We start from the raw sequence: 20867 nt of genomic DNA on the forward strand, positions 1-20867 counted from the left end.
CTACATTTTGTTTCCACTCCACTGTCTTACCCCAGCTAACCTTCAGCTACTTCAACCTGGAGCCCCACTCTCAATGTGGCTGGGACTCTGTCACCATCTTCAATGGAGGATCCCCTGGATCCCCTGTTATTGGCCAGTACTGTGGCACCACCTCCCCAGGAACCATACAGTCAGGATCAAACAAGCTTGCTGTAGTCTTCCTGGCTGACCATAGTGTATCCAGAGGAGGCTTTGTGGCCTCCTGGTCTGCTGATTCCTCAGGTGGGTTTCACTCACTAAATGAACATGCTGCACATGCTCTGTATTGAACGCATTAGCTGTGATAGAAATACATACAATGAGGAGTTCACCTTTGCATCAAAACTTTGCTGTCTCATGCTTTTCTCATCTCAGGGACAATGTAATCATACCGTATTTCATAACATTTTAGGAACTGCATCATGGGGACTTTGTTCCTGAATAAAACTGAATACTTTGTGAGACTGTCTCCTGTGATGAGGCCAAACACTGAACATAAGGGGCAGCTCACCTTTATGTATTAGAGAGAGGTGCCAGTTCACCTTCTGTGCTCTGCTGCCGAGGTGTTTGAATAAGGCATTGTGTTGTTGTGTGTATGTGTTAAACTGCACCTAGTACTCCTCGAGCGACATTACAATCACATACAGCGGCGCATACAGATGTGGCGGCCGGTAGCCCTCCCATAGACTTCCCTACATCTGTGACAAAAATACACTCATCAACATCAACAAAGGAATAATGGAGGAATTGGATTAAGTGCAGCGGATCCATAATCACCACCCATAAAATCTTGCAACCAGACCGGTTGAACCAAATATAATCGGAAGCAGACTTGTGCCCACAACTTTACAGAAACCTGGCTTTATCATAGCATTCTGGATCAAGCTATTGCACTTGATGGGCTGACTGTATACCACACTGACAGAACGCAAGACTCCAGTAACAATTTCGAGCAATAATGCTTCATGCTCAAACATAGTCAATGTTGATGGACAATGTTTCCGTGATGTTGAATTTTTTTATGCTAGGATGTCGGCCATTTTATCTGCCCAGAGAATTAAGAAAAAACAAAAAGCAAACTGATGGTATTTTTATTATAGCTGGTGAAGCCCTCCCCCACCCCAAACTTTGACAATAAGAACATCATTTTCTGCTTCTGCTGCCTACTTACACCCAGCTGAATAAACGGGCCAAACCAACAGAAAAAAACAGTGTGGACAGATGAAGATCAAAAGGACTGTTCAATATACAAACTGGCACATGTTCAGGGATATTGCCACCAAAGAAAACACCATCAATCTGGAGGAATATACATCAACAGTGACATCATATATCAGCAAATATGTTGATGACGTGGTGATCCCAAAGACAATGACATCATTCCCCAAGCAGAAAGCCTGGATGAATGGAGAGGTGATGGCACTATCCAAAGTCAAAATAGCTGTCTTTCGGTCAGGTGACGAGGAAGCATACAGCATCGCCAGAGCAAGACTGAAAGCTGGAATCAAGGATTCAAAGAGGAGTCAAGAGAGACTAGTGAGAGACCTCAACACCAACAACAAGATATGAGGCAGGAGATCCACAATGTCACAGGATATAAAACCCATGTGTGAGGCCACGTTGGCAGATGAGTTGAACACCTTTATGCTCACTTTGATCTCCTCAACAAAGACTCAGCTGGCAAGTCTGCTCCGCCTCCACAGGACCGCCCAATGTCAGTACCCATCACCCTGATGAGGGTGAATATGAGTCATTTAATTAATTTAATTGAATTAAAGGCTGCTGGGCCTGATAACATCCTGGTAGTGTACTACGAACATGTAGCAACCAGCTAACTGATGTCATCACTGGTATTTTCAACATATCACTGTCACAGGAGAGAGTTCCCACCAGCTTCAAGACAGCCACCATCGTTCCTGTACCTAAAACGTCTGCAGTGTCCAGTCTAAATGGCTGCCACCCTGTGACTACCCCCGTTCTGATGAAGTGCTTTGAGAAACCAGCACATTAAAAACAACATCCCATTCAGCCTGGACCCTCACCAGTTTGCATACAGGGCCAACAGATCCACAGAGGATGGAGTCTCCACTGCTCTCCACTCAGCCCTCACTCATCTGGAAAATAACACCTACCTCAGACTGTAGTTTGCCGATTTCAGCTCAGCCTTCAACACAATCTCTCCCATGAAACTGATTCCTGGGGGTTCCTGGGAATCAGCATCACAAACAACCTGACGTGGTCCTCACACATCTCTATCCTGGTGAAGAAAGCTCAGAAACGGCTGTATTTCTTAAGGAATCTTAAGAAGGTAAAATTACCCTGTCATGTTCTTGTTAACTTTTGCAGAGCAGCAATACAAAGCATCTTTACAAAACATGACAAACTGGCATGGGATGTTCATGGCACAGGACAGGAGGGCTCTACAGCGAATGATGAAAACATCATTGGCACCCATCTGCTGAGCATCAGTGACACTGGTGACAAGACATGCCTGCAAAGAGCACAAAGGATATTAAAAGTGTGTGTGTGTGTGAGAGAGAGAGATATCCAACATTTAATAACAATAGACAATTTCATCGCAGATTTCTTCTTGCCGTATAACAGCTAGATATCAAGACAAAGTCATTTAATCCCATGTTGATGATTACATTACGTTGTTTTGTTCAAATCCATTCAGTTCCCCATTAGACATAGGCCCACAAACTCTGTACTGAAACAGTCCACACTCTTCTTCTGGCAAAGGAATTTTCAATCCCTAAGAATAAGACCAGCAACCACATGAAAGGAAACTCATTCACTCCACTGGTATCAGTGTTCTCAATATTTTGCTCATAATGATGTGTATAATAACTGTACACTCACATTTTTTTGGCCAGGCTGTGGAGGGGTGATTCATGCTGAGATGGGAACAATCAAGTCTCCAAACTATCCCCAGAATTTCCCAGCCAATGTGGAGTGTTCCTGGCGGATCATTGCTCACGAGGGGAACCACCTGGAGATGAGATTCAACACTGATTTCCAGATTCCAGACAGCACTGGGACCTGCCAGAGCAGCTACATAAAGGTACCAGCACTGAACTACAACAGAAAGGTGTATAAAGGATGGGTTAGTTCAAGGGCTACGAGAGAGAAGAATTACAGACTGCAGCACTTTCCTAACAATGGGCACATCATCTGCTCAATAGAGAAAATATAATTGCTGTTATTCAGGCTGCACTTAAGCAAACATTAACTTAAAGGTTCTCTTTGCCAAATATTCAGAGCATTAATATAGCAGCAAACAGCTATTATCTATGTGAAGGTAAATTATAAAGTAATGTCTACCTGAGCAGAGAATGAAGTCTCTCTCCCTTCTGTTGTGGTGGAAGTGTAGCACCCATCCTTCGGTTCATCAGGCGGCGACCCTTCTTGTTTCAAAAAGAGTCTGATTGAATAGAAGTCTTTGAGAGAACATTGTGAACATGAGTTTATGTCTCAATCTCTAGTTTCAAGTCTTCTTCAATACAGCATGATGTCCATTTAGTACATGATGGTCCATTTAGAGTCACACAGACCATAAAGCAGGGGATGCTTTAGGGCGGGGCTACACAGTGATTGAATGGTCGCTAACACAACATTGTCTGATCAGGGAGTTTTCCGTATTTTTGTCTTACACTGCCTTCCCAGTGTGATTTCCTGTGAAAGTTAATTGTAACATTTGGTCTTCTGAAAGTCTTAATCAGCGTTTAGTTGTACTTAGCTCCGCTGTCACATCTTGGTGCAAAAAACAGATGGTGATGCCCAAAAACCAAGAAGACAAACACCAAAATGCCAAACTTAAGGTTTCAAAACAGTAGTCCACCAATGGTTGACGTCATTGCAACTACGTTCACTTCTTATTTAAAGTCTATGATCTGCCTCTGACAAGCTGATATTAGATAAGACCCGCCTTGTTGACATTCTGCAACCAGTCAGTATGACAAATGACAAGTGACCGTGACAGTGTGTCTACCTCCTACATTGCCAAACCTATATAGATTCCTACAAAAGTGTGCAAAGTTACTTAATAAATCGTTCAGATGTGTTCAGTGTGTATATTTAAAACAATGTTCCATTTGACAACACTTTCTGAATCAGAATGCATTTCCCTGCAGGTGTGGTCAGGTCAGACCCAAAATACTGAGGCTCTGCTGTCAACAGGCTGTGGCTCGGTGGCCCCGGGCCCCATCATTGCTCCATATAACATCATCACAAGCAGATTTCAGAGCACTGAAGCCCCTGGCAGAGGTTTCTCAGCCTCCTTCAGCACCAGTAAGAACCAAGCAGCCAACACAGCTTCACTGTGTTAAAATGCCATACTGACTGACTGACTAACTGCGACAGTGTTTGAATCTAAAACACAGCAGCCTTGAATGTGAAATACCTGTTTGTTGTGAATTATGTTTCTGTCACATGAGAGAGCAGAAGACATGTTACTAATAAAATCCTTTTGTCTAGAAAATCCAGTTTCACTCGTAAAATCTGGATTTTCCATCTGTGATTTATTTGCATTTTCGGAACAGTAATAAATAGTTTTCAATCCCAGCGCTCATAAAACACAAGTTTTAACTCAGAAGTCGTGAACTTTAGTGTTGGACTGAGGTATGCGGTCTGATGTCTTGTTCATTAGGGTGCGGAGCAAACTTCACCGCTCTCAGTGGTCGTGTGGTTTCTCCGAATTATCCAGCCGACTACCCTAACCACTCCAACTGCACCTACAACATAGACGCTGGAGAACAGACTGTGGTCGTCCTCACTTTCCAGGTCTTCCAAGTAGAAGGCAAGTGTAGCATTAGCAACATACAGACAGGAACCACCTGCAGATGTCTTTGAAAATGAATATTTAGTTCTCTGTGATGTTTGATAACCAACCAGCTATTGTATGATTATGTGGCCTGTCATGTCTCTTATCTAGCACACTCCACTTGTCTGTATGATGGGCTGAAGATCTACAGCCTGGCTACTAGTGGCCCTGCTATTGCCACTCTGTGTGGTAGCAGCATCCTGGGGCCGTTCTCCAGCTTTGGCCCCATGCTACTCCACTTCTACTCTGACTCTGTGATCACTGACAGTGGCTTCATGGCAGAATACAGAGCCATCCGTAAGTAATGAAGAGGAGAAAGAATTGCTTTACTCTAATGAGCCGATGAATCCATCTGACAAAATCAAGGTTAGAATGTAAGGACTACGGACAAAGGAATCTTTCCAAAGTATATTGTTCAAGTTGAAGGATTGATTCATGGAATTTCACCACTGCAGCTTGCCCCAAGTCTGATCCCACTACAGTACATGGCGCAGGAGGGTCACTGCCATGCCATGTAGTTCGGTCACGGTCAGGGGAAAACCATGTCCAACACAAGCCACAATTTAGGTGTGTGTGTGTGTGTGTGTGTGTGTGTGTGTGTGTGTGTGTGTGTCTACAGCATGTGGTGGTTTCTACAACAGCACAATGGGTACAGTGAGCAGTCCAGCACTCTCCATGACCAACTACCACCACAACATCAACTGTACCTACCACATCGTGGTCCTAGCTGACAGAGTGGTGGATCTCAAGTAAGACCACACTGAAGAGGGAAAATGAATATGTATTTGAGAAAGGGGGATTTCACAGTAATTCCTTTCAGTGTGATGAAATATTTATTTTACAGGCCATGATTCAAGTTTTTTAAGTAATATTTAAAAAAATGCTTACTGACTTTTTTTCTAAAATTGAAAGACATGTTTCGCAGGTCATTTCACTCTAGTATACGTAAACTAGATACTATATTGGCACTAACAGACAAATAGAGGAAGAGAGAGGACTAAAGGAACACACTGTAGTGTGAAATTATTACTCTTATATTTAACAATTATGATAATATGATAATATGATTGCATTAGTCCTTGTCATAAAAACATTACTACATCTAATTGAATGCAACCTTGTTATTACTTGAGGAAAACAAAGCTGAGTCAACTAGGAAAATTATCAAAAATGTTTTTTGTTGAAGTTTTCATGTTTTAATGGAACTTTTCTGAGAAAACCAAAGCCTTCGTGTTGGAGCCCAGTGGACTGAGGTTCGTTGTGGCCACAGTACAAACTGGTGACTGTACTTGGGTCCATCCAGTAATCTGTAGCTGTGTGACTGTGAATCAGGATGTTGGTGCAAAATAGCTTTACAAACTCTAGACAACGAGCTCTGAAGTAATTTCAGCCTTTAATGCTCTCCCTTTCTCTCTCCAAAGGTTTAACACGTTCCACCTGGAGGCATCTTCTTCCTGCCGCTATGACTCTGTGGCAGTGTATGATGGACAGGACACCTTGGCACCCTTATTGGGGAAATTCTGTGGGTCAGTGCTCCCACCTAATCTGCGCTCCTCCACCAACCAGCTGTTCATTGTATTTAGGACAGATGCCTCAGTGAATGGGATTGGCTGGAGGGCTGTTTACAGTGAGACACTCGGTAGGTCAATGTTACTGAATTTGTGATCTGAAAAAAGTTAAGCGTAAAAGTATCCACAAAGCATTCAAGATGAATTGAAATCAAACCAACTCCGGAGGCATTCTTGCTCGATGTTTACAAGGTTTACTCTGCCCAACTGTAACGATGTCAATGAGCAGTCCCATCCCGAGGAAAAAAAGCATTGATGTTGCACGTTTCTTTAAACTGCATTGCATGTTGAGTTGTTGTTTTTTTAATGTGGACCTGTGTCCATACTTTGAGTTTATACCTGTTACATAACATTGTTACGCTTTTTACATAACATCAGAAAGTCCTCTAAGGGCAGTTGTTATTTATTCATGGTAGCTATGTTGCCGAACCCTAACCTAACGTGGTTTCTTCCGAATGGATTGCAATGAGGGGGCTGTGGAAATGTCTAGAGATTTAGAAAAGCACGATACAAGTACAGTCCATTTGACCATTTACCTGTGTGGGTGAGAGCGACCTCGGTTTGAAGGCATAGGTTGGCTTTATTGGACAAAAAACAAACAAAGCAAAACTCAAGATAAAACACTGAAGCTGTAAGGCTTATTTATTGTGAAGCTATAGACTGTCAGCCTTCTCTTAGATGTCAGAGTTAAGGCACAACTTCTCCATTTAGACTCTCTGTGAATAATCATGTAAACAGAGTCATTATGGGCACGGTCAGTTTAAGAACCAAGTCCTTAAAATACCATTTCTTTACCCACAGGTTTGTCAGTAGTGTCATTATTGTAACATGTAGGCTCCATGTAACTGAATGCACCTAAATATTTGAATAAAACAATCAATTGTGACATAGTGTAATAGTACTATACACAGTTTTATTTGTGTTGAATTAATTCTCCTGTAGCCTACAAACAACACATAAGAGTTAACCTAAAAATAAATGTTGTTTTTGAAAATAAAATTGCATAATTATATGTCATTATGTGTGGAAACCCCAGCACCCCAGTCCAAATAGTCATACAGTATGGGAAGTCCCATCTCTGCAAATAGTGGAGCAAAGGTTGTTAGAATAATATGTTTGAAGTGAGTTATCCTTAGATCATTGGAAAAGTTGAGGCATTGAGTACTTAGTTATGTTATATATTATACATATATTCAACGACCAAGGGCTCACCATCTGCCCTGTCTGCATATTTGTTGTATTGTGGATTTGCACAGTAATACTTTGAACCTCCCAGACATGATGTTTTTTCTCCTTGAAGATGCTGGTCTGCAGTTGTCTATCGTGGAACACAGTATTGGTTTGAAGGACTGGCTCAGTGTTTGTTTCTGAATTGCCTGCAGGTCCTGCACAGGGATGTGGTGGCTATCTGTCCATGCCCATGGGCATGTTTGGTTCTCCAGACCCAAACCTGGATGGGCGCTATGAGCCCAGGATGGACTGCCTGTGGACCATTGAGATGCCAGTCAACAGTGCTATCAACCTGACGTTCAACTCCTTTGACCTTGAGAGCTCCTCTACTTGTCGCTACGACTACGTCAAAGTAAAGAACCCCAGCCATTGAAATATGAATGCAGATATACATTTTCTTTCATCAAAACATCATTCCTGATGATACTGCATAATGCTGTCATTTTTGTGTTGCTAGTGTGACCTAACGATAAACACCTAAAGATCATTTGATCTGTATTACCTTATATCAACTGCAGTTGTGGATTTTATTCCGTATTGATGCAAATCTGCATCAATGAGTGTAATATTCAAAGACTCTTTTTTTTTTTTTGTCCTACTCGTAATAATAACGTACTGTAGGACAACACTTCTTTGTCCGTAATTGGATGACAAAATGCTATTTTCTTTTTTTAACGTTATGTGTATTTCTATCAGGTGTATGACGGTGACAACGTGAACTTCCCTCTGGTTGGGACATTTTGTGGAAACTTCCTCCCTGCTTATTTTGTATCCAGTGGAAACTTCCTGACGATTCACTTCGTCACTGATAGCTCAGTACAGAGACGAGGCTTCAATGCTACCTACAGTGCTATGCCATGTAAGACACTTTCTAATCTCTCATCGCTACTCTGCATTCTACTTGCTACAGAAATAATGTTAATGAAAATATAATATTATGTATATTATATAAACTGTTAAAAACTTAAAACCAATGCTTAACCCCCAAATGACTGTGTTCACCCATACCCATCTGCAGCTGCCTCAAAGTCCAGTCTTAGTTTACATGTTGGATCCTCTTACAATAACAACGCTAATATTAGTAATACATCATTAAATAAAATGTGATAGTTTCATGGTGTTATTGGTAGTTTTACTCTCTTTGCTCTTGCTTTCTCCTCTCTTAAACCAATTAGCATTTTGTTTAAGTATCCTGGGGTGTCGCTGATAACCAGCGCCAAAGGTTAAATGAGTTGAATTGTTTGTTCAATTCAACTTAACACAAATGAACGTAGTCTTTTTAATTCTTCCATATTTGAAGAATCATATGCACTACTCAGCTGCAGAACAGCCAGCACTAAAGAGTTTGATATGAATCAATGAATAAAACCTGATCAGTTGAATTAGAATGATCTTGTGACAGAGGATTTCATATGTTGAACAGATTGTAAATCCCTCTGAGGCAAATTTGTAAATTGTGATTTTGGACTGTACAAAATGAATTGAATTGAATTGAAATTGAATTAAGGTGGTTTAGATATTCCTCTACCAAGATGATCCTTGGATAGTACGAAAGCCTGTGAACAGATCCCAGTAAAATAATTGGATACGATTGAAAAGTGGAGCCTCAGTGTGATGAAGTATCAGGCTGAAAATGTCTTCCTACTTGAACTGCTGAAAGTCTCATTCAGTGAGGACGGGTGAAATAACAGGTCATAGCTCTCTGAATGGCAATGAACAGCTGGAAATACAAGTTGTAAACGTGGTGGCCTGGGTCGCTGTTTTCTCCTAGAGGGAAACAGCCTGGTCATTCATTTGAAAGTTGCGTTTGCTCTGTTCAGCATCATTCCATTTGTCTTGAATAATTAAACCTCTACACAGGTGCAACTAAATGTAGGGCCCTTTTGAACATGTCAATCAGCAAATGATTGTTGTGCCAGTGAGCAGACCTCTGTGCTGCTGTTGGGAAGCAGTTATTGTTGCTGTTTGTTGTAGAGCTGAGTGAGAGGATCCTTCATCTGCTGCCTTGTGGCATCTCTCTCATTTCATTTAGTTTTATACATGAACGTTTAATAACTGTAAAAAGTTTCCTATCAACTTACAACATATCAGCTCAGACACAATCCCACAGTAAGTCTGTCTGATGGTTTTTTTGACATACATGTTGCTGCTATACTTTTAATTTAGCACATTTGTCAAACCTCTCGATGTGTCTGCCTTCCCTCAGTGGTCTGCGGCGGCAATCTAAATGCCACCACCACCATACAGACCCTGGTTTCGCCTTCCTTCCCCAATGCCTATCCTCCTTACACCAACTGCCGCTGGGTCCTGGATGCTCCAGCCCAGGAATCCATCCAGATTTCAGTCCAGACCTTCGTCCTTCAGCCTAGCCAGAGCTGCTCCACAAACTACCTGGAGATGAAAGACTGGCCTATAGTGAGTGTTATATATGTATGGGTCTTAAAACGTGGGTGCTTAGCTTAGCTTTTCACACTACAACAAATAGTACCATCTGCTTGCAAGTGAGACTCAGACAACCTTACAGGTGGGACTCGTTTAGTTTAGTCTGAGTGACAGCTTTTACACCAAAGAAACCAAACTAAACTGACCAGAGTTCCTTTGAACAGGTTTGAAACTACTTTTAATCACTGTAGAGAGATGAGAATTATCAAATGTATCAAAAAAAAACCTCCTGTAGTTATGATATTGTCATATTTATTCTGAATGAGGTGACTCTTGTGTTTCCAGGGAGACTATGGGCAGTCACATAAGTTCTGTGCATCAGATGGCCATCCACCAGACTTCTACAGCTACAGCAGAACAATCCTTGTGCACTTCAAATCTGACACCTTCATGACAGGAAATGGCCTGAGTTTCACCTATCAGATCGCCAGTACGTACCTGTTGTAAACCTACGCCAAGTAGAGGCAGTTCTACTTCGTTACCTCAAACAACTTAGGGCTTCAAATGTGTGTATTTCACTTACATGTGCAAGTTTGGTTTAAAAAAAGAGGATGTATATTAAATAGATCCGAAAAAAAGTCCCAATGAAAAGTGCACAACAGGTTTTGAGATGATGCGCATGATGGGTACTGAGGGAACTTGCTCTAAATGTGCTGGTGGTGATTTCCAGGCTGTAGCCGGACCTATGAACAGGAATACGGCTACCTGAAGAGTCCAGGCTGGCCTGACATCTACCCCCACAACATGGACTGCACCGTCATCCTAAGGGCCCCACAGAACAGCTCCATCTCCTTCTTCTTTAACAATTTTGACGTGGAGACCGAAAGCCACTGTCAATTTGACTACCTGGAGGTAAAACAACTACAAACATACAGAGACATATTTAGATAAAATAAGTATATTTGCCATATCAACTTATTTTACAACAATCACATATACAATCATCAACTCGTTTTAGTTGTAACTTTGGTGGTTCTCAACCTGGACCCCATTTTCCCATGTTTTTGACTAATGTGACTAATGGGGGACAACAATTTTTGAAATAGTTCTGTCATTAAGGGAGAACAATGTAACTGGCAGCCATAAACAATCTGCAAGGGTAATTGTGCAGTGTCAGTGTAACAGTAGCTGTGCTTGTTTTTGCTCAGATTGTTATAATAAGTGTCTGACAACATTATTGAAGGGTTACCTTGCACGGCAGCTGGATAAAAATATCTGGATACAAAAATCGATCTTGTCAGGCAAGTATTGTGTTTGTGACCGGTAAACCAGAGCACGGACCAATCAGCTCTCAGATAGCTATGTGTAGCAAATCCATCTGGCATGTCAGAATAATGGAGGATCCTTCAGAGTGAGTTCATACGTGCAAGTTTGGTGGTGAAATGTGAATATGGGGCAGCAACAGGTCCTACTCTTTCCAGCCTTCTTCTTCTGTGGAACACCAGAGAGCTTTGATGGTGCAAAAACAAAGTATAAAAGGGGAAAGTCACGAGAGTCACTTGCGGGTGTTGAAAAATCGAATTTGCAAAATGTCTATAAATGAGCTGTTTCTATCTCCACCACACGGCCAAATGTATGTGGACAGGAATGTCCATGTACATGAAATGTGAGCTGGCAGTAGTCTGTCTGACCCTTCTGTCTTGGGGATGTGTCAGTAAATCCCAGCACTCTGTTGTCTCTCAGATCCGTAATGGCAGTACAGCGGACTCACCACTGATTGGTCGGTTCTGCGGCAACACCTTGCCCAGCCCCATCTTCCCAAAATCCAACCTGCTCTACTTACGCTTCAAGAGTGACTTCTCCATGGCCCGTGATGGCTTTGAGGCCACATGGACATCCTCCCCTCACGGTCAGAGCTAAACTGTTTCAAATGATGTCAAACCAGGTTCCATGAAACATCAAGAGCTTAAAGGTTTCCATTCCAACCAACGACTAAAACAGTTGCTGTCACTAATTCATGCATAACAATTCTTAGTTTCCAGATTTATAATATATACAAAAACACCAACAGGGCAGAATACAACACTCTAAAGCCCCTCCCACCCACCTGCACACACAGATATACAACAAAAATACAATGGTGACGGCCTGGTTCAGGCACACGCACTTGACCGGCTAATTAACAACAGGTCAGTTGCCCAGCTTCACTTCATCAGGACCAGGATGAGGGTAGAGAGTGCACGATCCCCCTTTAAAGGCCAATTGAAAGAATGTTTACAAAAAACAAAACAAACAGTTCACTTCCTGGGGGAAGGAACCATCAAGATCCTGATGATACCCTCTCCCCCCTGGGTTCAAAATAGGGATATGAAAAAAACAAATGTATTTAAGGTGCTACAGGATTCAGCAGCATAGGCCCATAGCATTGCCAACATGGCACTTTATTCATGGCTGACACAATTAGACTCAAAGAGCCCGAGTGGCCTCTGCCCAGAACTTGAAGAACCAATACTGCTTGCTCCATAAATACCAAGACGAAATTATACATCTTCAACTTAAGATGGTGAGTGAAATCTATTGTGTGGATGGGTCAGGTCCCACTATGGTATGTTACAAAACCACAAAACATGAGGCTTTCATCTCATACATTCAAATAATGCAGAAATCCCATGTTTGTTAGAACTGTTGAACTTCTCCTCTGTGGAACTCCCTTCATAACTTACCTCGATAATAATAATACAAATAACTTTATTGAATAGCACCTTTCAAAAACAATATTATAAAGTGATTTTGTGAGATTTGTTTCTTCTTTTCTATGAATGGTCAAATTTGAGGCAGCCAAAACCAAAATGTCAAAAATGTCCAGACTTTCTGTCCCTAGTATCATCCTAGCTCCAAACATACAGGATCCCACATTTCTTATGGTGCAATACCATCGTGTCTTTTGTTAGACCCTATCTACTTGCAATCACCAGTGTTTTTCCAATTCCACACCACACACAAACTCAAGCTTTCTCTTTACTCGGCACAATCTGCAGTCAAAGTCCAAGATGAGAACACCTTGATAACATCAGCATTGTCTCATCCGTCCTCGTCTGCCACTGCACAACAGTTAGACTGCTGATTGATCAATCGCACTTCACTGTCATCGCCGTGTTATGGCAGCATTCTCCAAAATCAAATCTGGTTTTATGATTAGCAGTGTGGTTAGATTTAGTTGTTGCATTTTAAAAATGAGACTTACACAACATAACAGGTTATTTGAGGTTATGGAACATGTATTGATGGGATGGCAGGTGTATAGTCGCGTTTTTTTCCATGGTTATTATTGCTTGTAATGATGCGGCCTGGGATCAGTATAAATGGTTCCTGACTTTCTGTTTGCTTATCCTGTTTGTCTTTAAGCTGAAGCATCTTTTGTTTACATAATTGTGTACTAGGTTGCGGTGGTACTCTGTATGGAGACCATGGCTCATTCTCAAGCCCCAACTACCCAGGCACCTATCCGAACAGTACCCACTGTGAATGGGGCATCATGGCACCCAGAGGTCGTGTGGTGACCATCACATTTGCCCAGATCAGCATTGATGACCCTGGAGATTGCCAGAACAACTTCTTGAAGTTGTATGATGGCCCAGATACCTCCTCACTGCCTGCCGGACCTTACTGCGGAGTGGTACGTAACCCAAGAAAGCAGTCACTTCTTCCCTTGTAATGCAAACGTAAGCCCTATATGCACAGGACTGGTGACCTCTAGTAATCTGTCATAATTACAGAGGTCGTCTGTGATCTTAATCCTGTACGAATCTGCCACATCCATAATTCTGCCATATTTTAAAGATGTCACATGATAATTTAAGTCCCGTGGAAATCACAGTGATTTGGGTCGGGGGTTTTCTTCAGCAAGGTTTTCATTTTCTCCGTGCCTTTTTTTCTGCCTTTTTCCTGGTCGAGAATTCTGGTTAGCAACGATTCTAAATGAAAGTTTTGACAGCATCTTGTGTGCAAATTCAGGAGGACCATCTCATTACATGGCATAGAGGTCTTTATGAATGATATATAAACATAAATAAGCTTTTATGATGTGATATTATATTATCAAATATATATATATGATATCGTATAATATTATTAATGGAAGCAGATGTGTCCCAGAGCCTTGACATAATATCCGGAGGATAATGTCAGTAAAATAACAAAAGGAAGATGCAGACTTTATTTGTCCTGTGTGAAAAAGACGAGGAGGTGTGATTTGTAAATTCCGTGAGGTCCCCTGGTAATACTGGTCCCACACAAATAGCGTTTTAGTGGAATATTTATGTCCTTCAGAACATTAATATCTCAAACGACTATCTACAGTATGTAAAGAAGATATAGAGCAGTAATGTCTACCTGTCTCTCTCTCCCTCTGTGTGTGTTGTTATCAGAGCTGGTGTTTTTAGTCAGCATGTGAATGGCCCCGAACGTTAAAAGAGTGCTAGCAGCAGCTAATATTTACAGTCAAATCAACAGTGCAGGCTGCTGTTGTGAAAGCTGGTCTGGAGTCAGTACATCAGAAAACCATGCTGTTGAAACTACTACAACTCCTGCTGTCTGTCCGAACGTAAATATTCAAACAGTGTGGTTGAACTAGTCCTGCTTTGTGTAGCCTGATGAAGAGAATACAATCAGACAAAAATACATTTTATTTTACAGGAACATGACTGACATAATGTTTCATCTACATCTAAACTGGAATGATCAAAGGACACTGCAACATGTTGATACTCTTCATATTTACTTTTTATCATAACAGACATGGTCTATTACGTACACAATTTTCTGATTTATTTTACAATCACAATATAATGGAGATAAGAAGCAATAATGACATTTAATGAAATAAGTATATTTTAAATTGAATCGTTTTTGTTACGATGCTCGAGGAGATACCAGGATAACCAGATAGGAACCACAATTATTTGTAATGGCTTCCTATGCTATTGCAGGGTACATTATGGTAAAAATGGTAAATGGACTGTACTTGTATAGCGCTGTTCTCGTCTTCCGACCACTCACTACGCTTTAACACTACATGTCATCATTCACCCATTCACACCCATTCATACACTGATGATAGGAGCTGGCATGCAAGATGCCACCTGCCCATCAGGACTATCTCCCCATTCATACCAATTCATACACGCAGGACCAGCCTGCGGGAGCAATTTGGGGTTAAGTGTCCTCTTTATCCTCTGACTAAGGGATGACCCTGCTCCCACATTATGACCATAACATAGATTAAGCTCCATGTTTCTGTTTACTACTTGAAACAAAGAAGATCCAGCGTGGACAATGAATGAAATAAAACGGTGCAAAGGTTTTATACTGGAGAAGAGACAGAATAAACTACACTTTTTCATGTTGATTTTTCGTATCTGTTTAACCAATGAGTCCCATGACTCGCTGTCTCTGTGCCGTATTGGAGAATTTCTGACTGTGTGTTGATGAGAAAGTCCTTCAGGTTTCTCGGGAGCTTCCACTTCCCTCTAGATCCGTCCCCGTTTGTTGTGAAACACCAGGTCCGGTATTTTCTTTATTTTGCTGTGACAAATGGGAACAGCAAGCACCCGCAATGATCTGCCCTCACTCATTCTGAGGAAAGTTGAGTGGTCCAGTGTAAAACACAATCTGTACTTCATAACTTAACTTATATAATCATACCTTTAACTACAAACACACTTAATGAAGGCTAACAGATGAAAATCAGCAGGAAAAAGAGAAGTCTTTGATCGTCAATGAATGAATATCCCATATTTTGGCTGAAGTTTGCTTCATTCCTGTGGTATCAACCAGCAGCCACTCTGCCATTGTAACCTACATCGTGATCAAAGGGGGTATACAGTATAATCCTGTCATTATGATTTAAGCACTCTGCAGCTACTTTGCGTCTACAGTTATCAAGTGCATCTGTCACATGAAACCAGCAAGATCTTTAGAACCGTTAGTCAATTTTAGAAGCAATAGAAATGCTCCAAATCACGTATATTGCTCATTTACTGACTACACAGCTAAGCTGATGGAATCTGATTCGGGTACAGTGTGTAACACCACAGTTTCATCAACATCTTTTGTCTGATTCAGCGCTGATTTGACGTGTGTTGCACATGTGTGGGAAGAAATGCAAAAAAAAGGGGTTTCTGCTGCTCAACATGGAATATTGGTGAATACCAATATTCCAGCATGAAGGAGGCTATATGTGAGGCAATGTTAGTTAAATAGCCCGTTGGGCCTAATTTGAATCCCCACCAGGCCTTACAACCGGGTCTCACCGTCAGGTCTGTTCTAGAGACGACATACCAACAGCATGAGTACAGTTTCAATGAGTTTATTTGTATAACATGTCAAAGACATGAAAAAGTTCATAATAATTTGTATCAACACTTACTGTTCCTGTTTCAAAATAAAAGCCCCTCTAGCATCTTTCTGTGGACAGAATCCCTAGAACGTAGCAGTAGTTTTAGAAAAATAGTCAGTAAGGACTATGTCTGCGTTTGAATATACAAGGATGTTATTTGTTTCTGCTCTCTGTGTTGTTTGTGCAGGAAACCAACATTGCTCCGTTCACAGCCTCTTCCCATCAAGTCTACATTGTTTTCCAAGCCCAGTATGCCAGCCGACCTTCAGGTTTCAGACTCACATGGAGCAGCTGAAAGAATGCCCTTCAAGACTCACACACATGCAGACAGTTGCTGACTCATTTCCTAATCATGTTTTAAACCTGCCTCGCATTTATTTTTTAACCAAACTAATGTCATGATAATAATAATAAATCTATATTGACCTAACACTTACATGATTTGTCATTTGTCATTTCAGATGTTCAGTTTAGTTTTATTACATTTAAACCACTGACCTGCTGGTGCGCTAGACTTTACCAATCTTTTTGGACAGACAAGCATTTTTATAACCTATAATTCTATTAGAGAGATACATTTGATCATGGGAATGATACAGTGATTTTCAACCAGTGTGCCGTGAGAGATCGTCAGGTGTGCCGTGGAAAAATGTCCAATTTCACTTAATCGGTCCAAAAAAACATTATTTAGTTGCTGCAAATAATTTGCCATTGTTGAGCGTCTGAGCCTGCAACATAGTGGCTGGCCAAGTTATAAATACTCTTCCATGCCAGTGGGTGGCAGTAGGTAGTAGGTAGGTGGCAATAAAGACTGTGTTCATTTAAAACAGTAGAATTAATTCAACTAGAAAAAGCATTTCCTGCTGAAAATGCGTTGGAATGCTGAAAGCTGAAATGAATCTCAAAAACATTGCTGAAAATAGATATCCAATTTAAAAAAAATTGCAAAAAGCTGAATAATTCAAACAGTTGAAAGATTACAAATATGAAGTTATGTCACCCCTCTCCTGAAAGAGCTGAACATTTTGATATTCGAACGGTTTCTGTAGCTTAAAAGAATTCCAGCAGTAGTGATATTTGTTGTAGTAGTAGTATAAGTATTATTCGCAGTATAAGTATGAGTAGCATTTGAATAAGTACTAGTTGTAGCAGTAGTGATATTTGTAGTAGCAGTAGTAGTAGAAGTTGTCGTCGAAGTATTTGTAATTAGAAGAAGTAGTAGAAGTAGTAGTATCAGCAGTACTAATAGCTGTAGTAGTATAAGTACTGGTTATTAGTACTGGTAGTAGCAGGAATAGCAGTATTAGCAGTTGTGGTATCAGTAATAATAGTAGTGGTAGTGGTAGTAATAGCAGTAGTGGTAGTAATAATATTTATGGTAGCAGTAATAGCAGTAGCAGTAGTAGTAATAGTAGCAACAGCAAAAGTTGTAGTAGTAGTGGTAATACTAGAAATATTAGCAGTAGTAGTAGTTGTCGCAGTATTAGTTAGAGCATTCATTATTTCAACAAAAAAGCCTAATTTTGAGCGAAACGTTTAAATACAGAACAGACATTTTTACTGTACCAATTAAGAGATATTTTAAAGTAAAAGTCATACATTTGTACCAAGAAAATATCCAACAACTGAATATTAAAGTGTTCTAAAAAGTATTTCCTCAATAATTCCAGACAATGACTGATATGTATGTGTTGAGGACATTGTTGACTCCGCCCATTCTGAAAATTAGACATTTTAATGTACCAATTCGGAAATATTTCAAAGTAAATGTTTTGAATCGAGAAAATATCTAATAAATGAATATTTGAGGTGTAATAAAAAGTATTTTCTCAATAATTCCAGACAATGACTCATACATAATACCGCCTACAGAATTAATGGGATCGACCTCAAATTTGGTCAGGATGCTCTTCAGACCTTTGTGATGACCAGTTATGAAATTCGTGAGTTTTCATCGAAGAACCTTGACGTGGCGAGACGGCCATTTTGCCTCATTCGGCATGAACAATAAAGTTGTTATAACTCCAAGGTACGTTATTCAATCTGCAAAAAATTACATATGCATGATGCTCCTTCAAGTTTGAGCATACATCAATCGCAACATTTTTAATAACTCATAGCGCCACCTATTGGCAAAAGGAAATGTCATATTTTATACTTTTATTTACTCCTCCTAGACAGTTGACCAGATCAGTCTCACATTTGGTAAGAAAAGCCTTAAGACATTGAAGATGCTTCATCGTGAATATTGTGAGTTTTCGTTGAACGCTATTGCCGTGGTAACGCATCATTCGCCATGAAAAATAAGCTGATGGTCAAGTTGCTTGGAATGCTCAAAACGTCATGGAACTTTGTACATGTGTCATAGGACACGGAAAGGCATATTTTACATGGGTTTTTGGCTTTTCCATTTTAAATTGCCTTCATAGCGCCCCCTACAATATTTCAAAAGAGCAGCTTGGCAAACCCCCATGTCTAAATTCATTGGTCTAGGTGACTGAATGGCTGGCATTTTCTCATTCATTCTCTCAGAGCCGCCATTTTACTCACACACACAGAGGGGGAGACGGACTGTAGAGCTGCTGCATATTTCAATGGATTAGATGCGTTTTTCGTCATGAAAACCAGCAAACAATTTTGTGTTTTGTGACAAGTTGATGTTGTAACCGCACTTTAGCAGGTTGATGGCGAAAATAGGTCTTAGATGATTAGACCGAATATCACCCAGTTTTCAACTGAATTTCAACAAGAAATCAATGTAGAAATCTTGGTTGGTGCTCACTGGGATAACTATTCTATACAAACAATAAAAACTACACAAACTATTCAATGAAATCAATAATTTCAAATTTTCTTTGGTATTTGTGTCGAATACAGAAATACAATGATGATTGCTGGGTAACGTGTGATGATGTTGTCAATTCTCTACTTGATCATGTGACAAAACAATATGATGGTGTGTATGTGTATCTGCGTGTGTGCATGCGTCATAACTAGTAGGGTCCACTAGGGTCCGTCATAATAGTGTGCACTTGGACTCATCGTAACTAGCTTACGCTTAAGCATGAAACTTTCTCCTCCTCTCCAAGTCTGTAGCTGAAGTGGTCTGTTGTGACGCTGGTACGTGAAGACATGTAACCCAACCACTTTGTGCCTAACCCTAACTCTGAGCAATGAAATGATCACTTATGTCTGATCATGAATACAGCTGGTGAAAACAGAGACCACGAGTAACATAATGCTGCTATTCAGTTGAGAGTAGATTGGGTGGAGTCTGTGTGGGAAACAATGTCTGAGGGGAGGAAAGGAGGAAGGGAGGGGGTAATGTGAGGAGTCCACAGTTACACCGTTCTACACCTGCTCAGTTTATTGTAACTACTTCCCTACATGAAGTAAAAGGGGGGGGGCAGGATAAGGGTTATTTACCCTTCAATTTTGAACTGATACCAATACCCAACGGTACCTTTTCTAAGGTACTCTCTACAGCAGGGGTGGGCAATTGTTTTTCTCAAGGGGCCACATGAGAAACAGGGACTGTTGTGGAGGGCCGGACCAATAGACTGAACTCAATCCTGCTCAATACTATTCCACCTCTTTAATAAAAGCAGTATGTTGTATGTTTTTGATGAGCTGTGAGTGGTAAGAGTAAATTTTATGATCAGTGGTGGAATGTAACTAAGTACATTTGCTGAAGTACTGTGCTTATGTACAAATTCAAGGTACTTTACTTGAGTATTTGTATTTTATTTAACTTTGTACTTCTACTCCACTACATCTCAGAGGGAAATATTGTACTTTTTACTCCACTACATTTGTCTAACAGCTTTAGTTACTTTGCACATTATACTTTTTCAAACCTTTCCTAACTACCCAAACTGAACAACAGAGTATAAAGGAGTTAAAATGAGCTCCACCTAAAACATCTGCAGCAGGAATGATGATCCAAACAAATATACATTTGTAATATTCATATATAACAGTAGAACACTGACAGGGATCACGTTTTTGCAAAATTAGTACTTTTATTACCATAACTATTACTACACCAATGACCTCTTTCTGTTTTTCAGTTCAGTGCGAGAAATCTAGTCTTTGAACAAGTTCACTGTGTCAAGAAGAGTTGAGCCCACAGAGCTGCCTCGGTAACATGCTTGCACATTCAAGGGAGAGTCAGGATATAAAAGCACAAAGCATATACTCAGAATAAAGTGTAATCAAGAGATAAAGTGTATGAATTATATAACGAAATGTTTAATCAATATATAACGAATGTTTAATGCATAGAGTGATTTAACAAATGTAAAAACTGTTTAACAAATGTTCTGTGTGACCGGAGCTGCGATGTATGAAAAGTGTTTTGTCAGGATGAGTTGGCAAAAGACTAAGGATAGGAACAGATGTTAATGGGTGGGGTTATGAAAAGACTGTCGCAAGAGATGAGTCATAGAGG

General features: G+C 40.5%; 1 protein-coding gene across 1 annotated transcript in view; it reads left to right on the forward strand.

Moving 5' to 3' along the window:
• cubn (cubilin (intrinsic factor-cobalamin receptor)) overlaps positions 1–16712 on the forward strand; it is a gene marked incomplete at both ends in the record, with an annotated part of 74257 nt that extends 57545 nt beyond the window's left edge. The window contains 15 exons of the mRNA XM_079292131.1: positions 36–261; positions 2895–3082; positions 4152–4308; positions 4667–4822; positions 4952–5137; positions 5460–5589; positions 6262–6479; positions 7791–7990; positions 8335–8497; positions 9845–10053; positions 10366–10510; positions 10751–10932; positions 11764–11929; positions 13461–13696; positions 16605–16712. Of these exons, the coding sequence (XP_079148257.1) occupies positions 36–261; positions 2895–3082; positions 4152–4308; positions 4667–4822; positions 4952–5137; positions 5460–5589; positions 6262–6479; positions 7791–7990; positions 8335–8497; positions 9845–10053; positions 10366–10510; positions 10751–10932; positions 11764–11929; positions 13461–13696; positions 16605–16712 (2670 nt within the window). The remainder of the gene's footprint in view (positions 1–35; positions 262–2894; positions 3083–4151; positions 4309–4666; positions 4823–4951; positions 5138–5459; positions 5590–6261; positions 6480–7790; positions 7991–8334; positions 8498–9844; positions 10054–10365; positions 10511–10750; positions 10933–11763; positions 11930–13460; positions 13697–16604) is intronic.
• Positions 16713–20867: the final 4155 nt, after the last annotated feature.

This window comes from Melanostigma gelatinosum (genome assembly GCF_949748355.1).
Source record: "Melanostigma gelatinosum genome assembly, chromosome: 20".
Classification (NCBI taxonomy): domain Eukaryota; kingdom Metazoa; phylum Chordata; class Actinopteri; order Perciformes; family Zoarcidae; genus Melanostigma; species Melanostigma gelatinosum.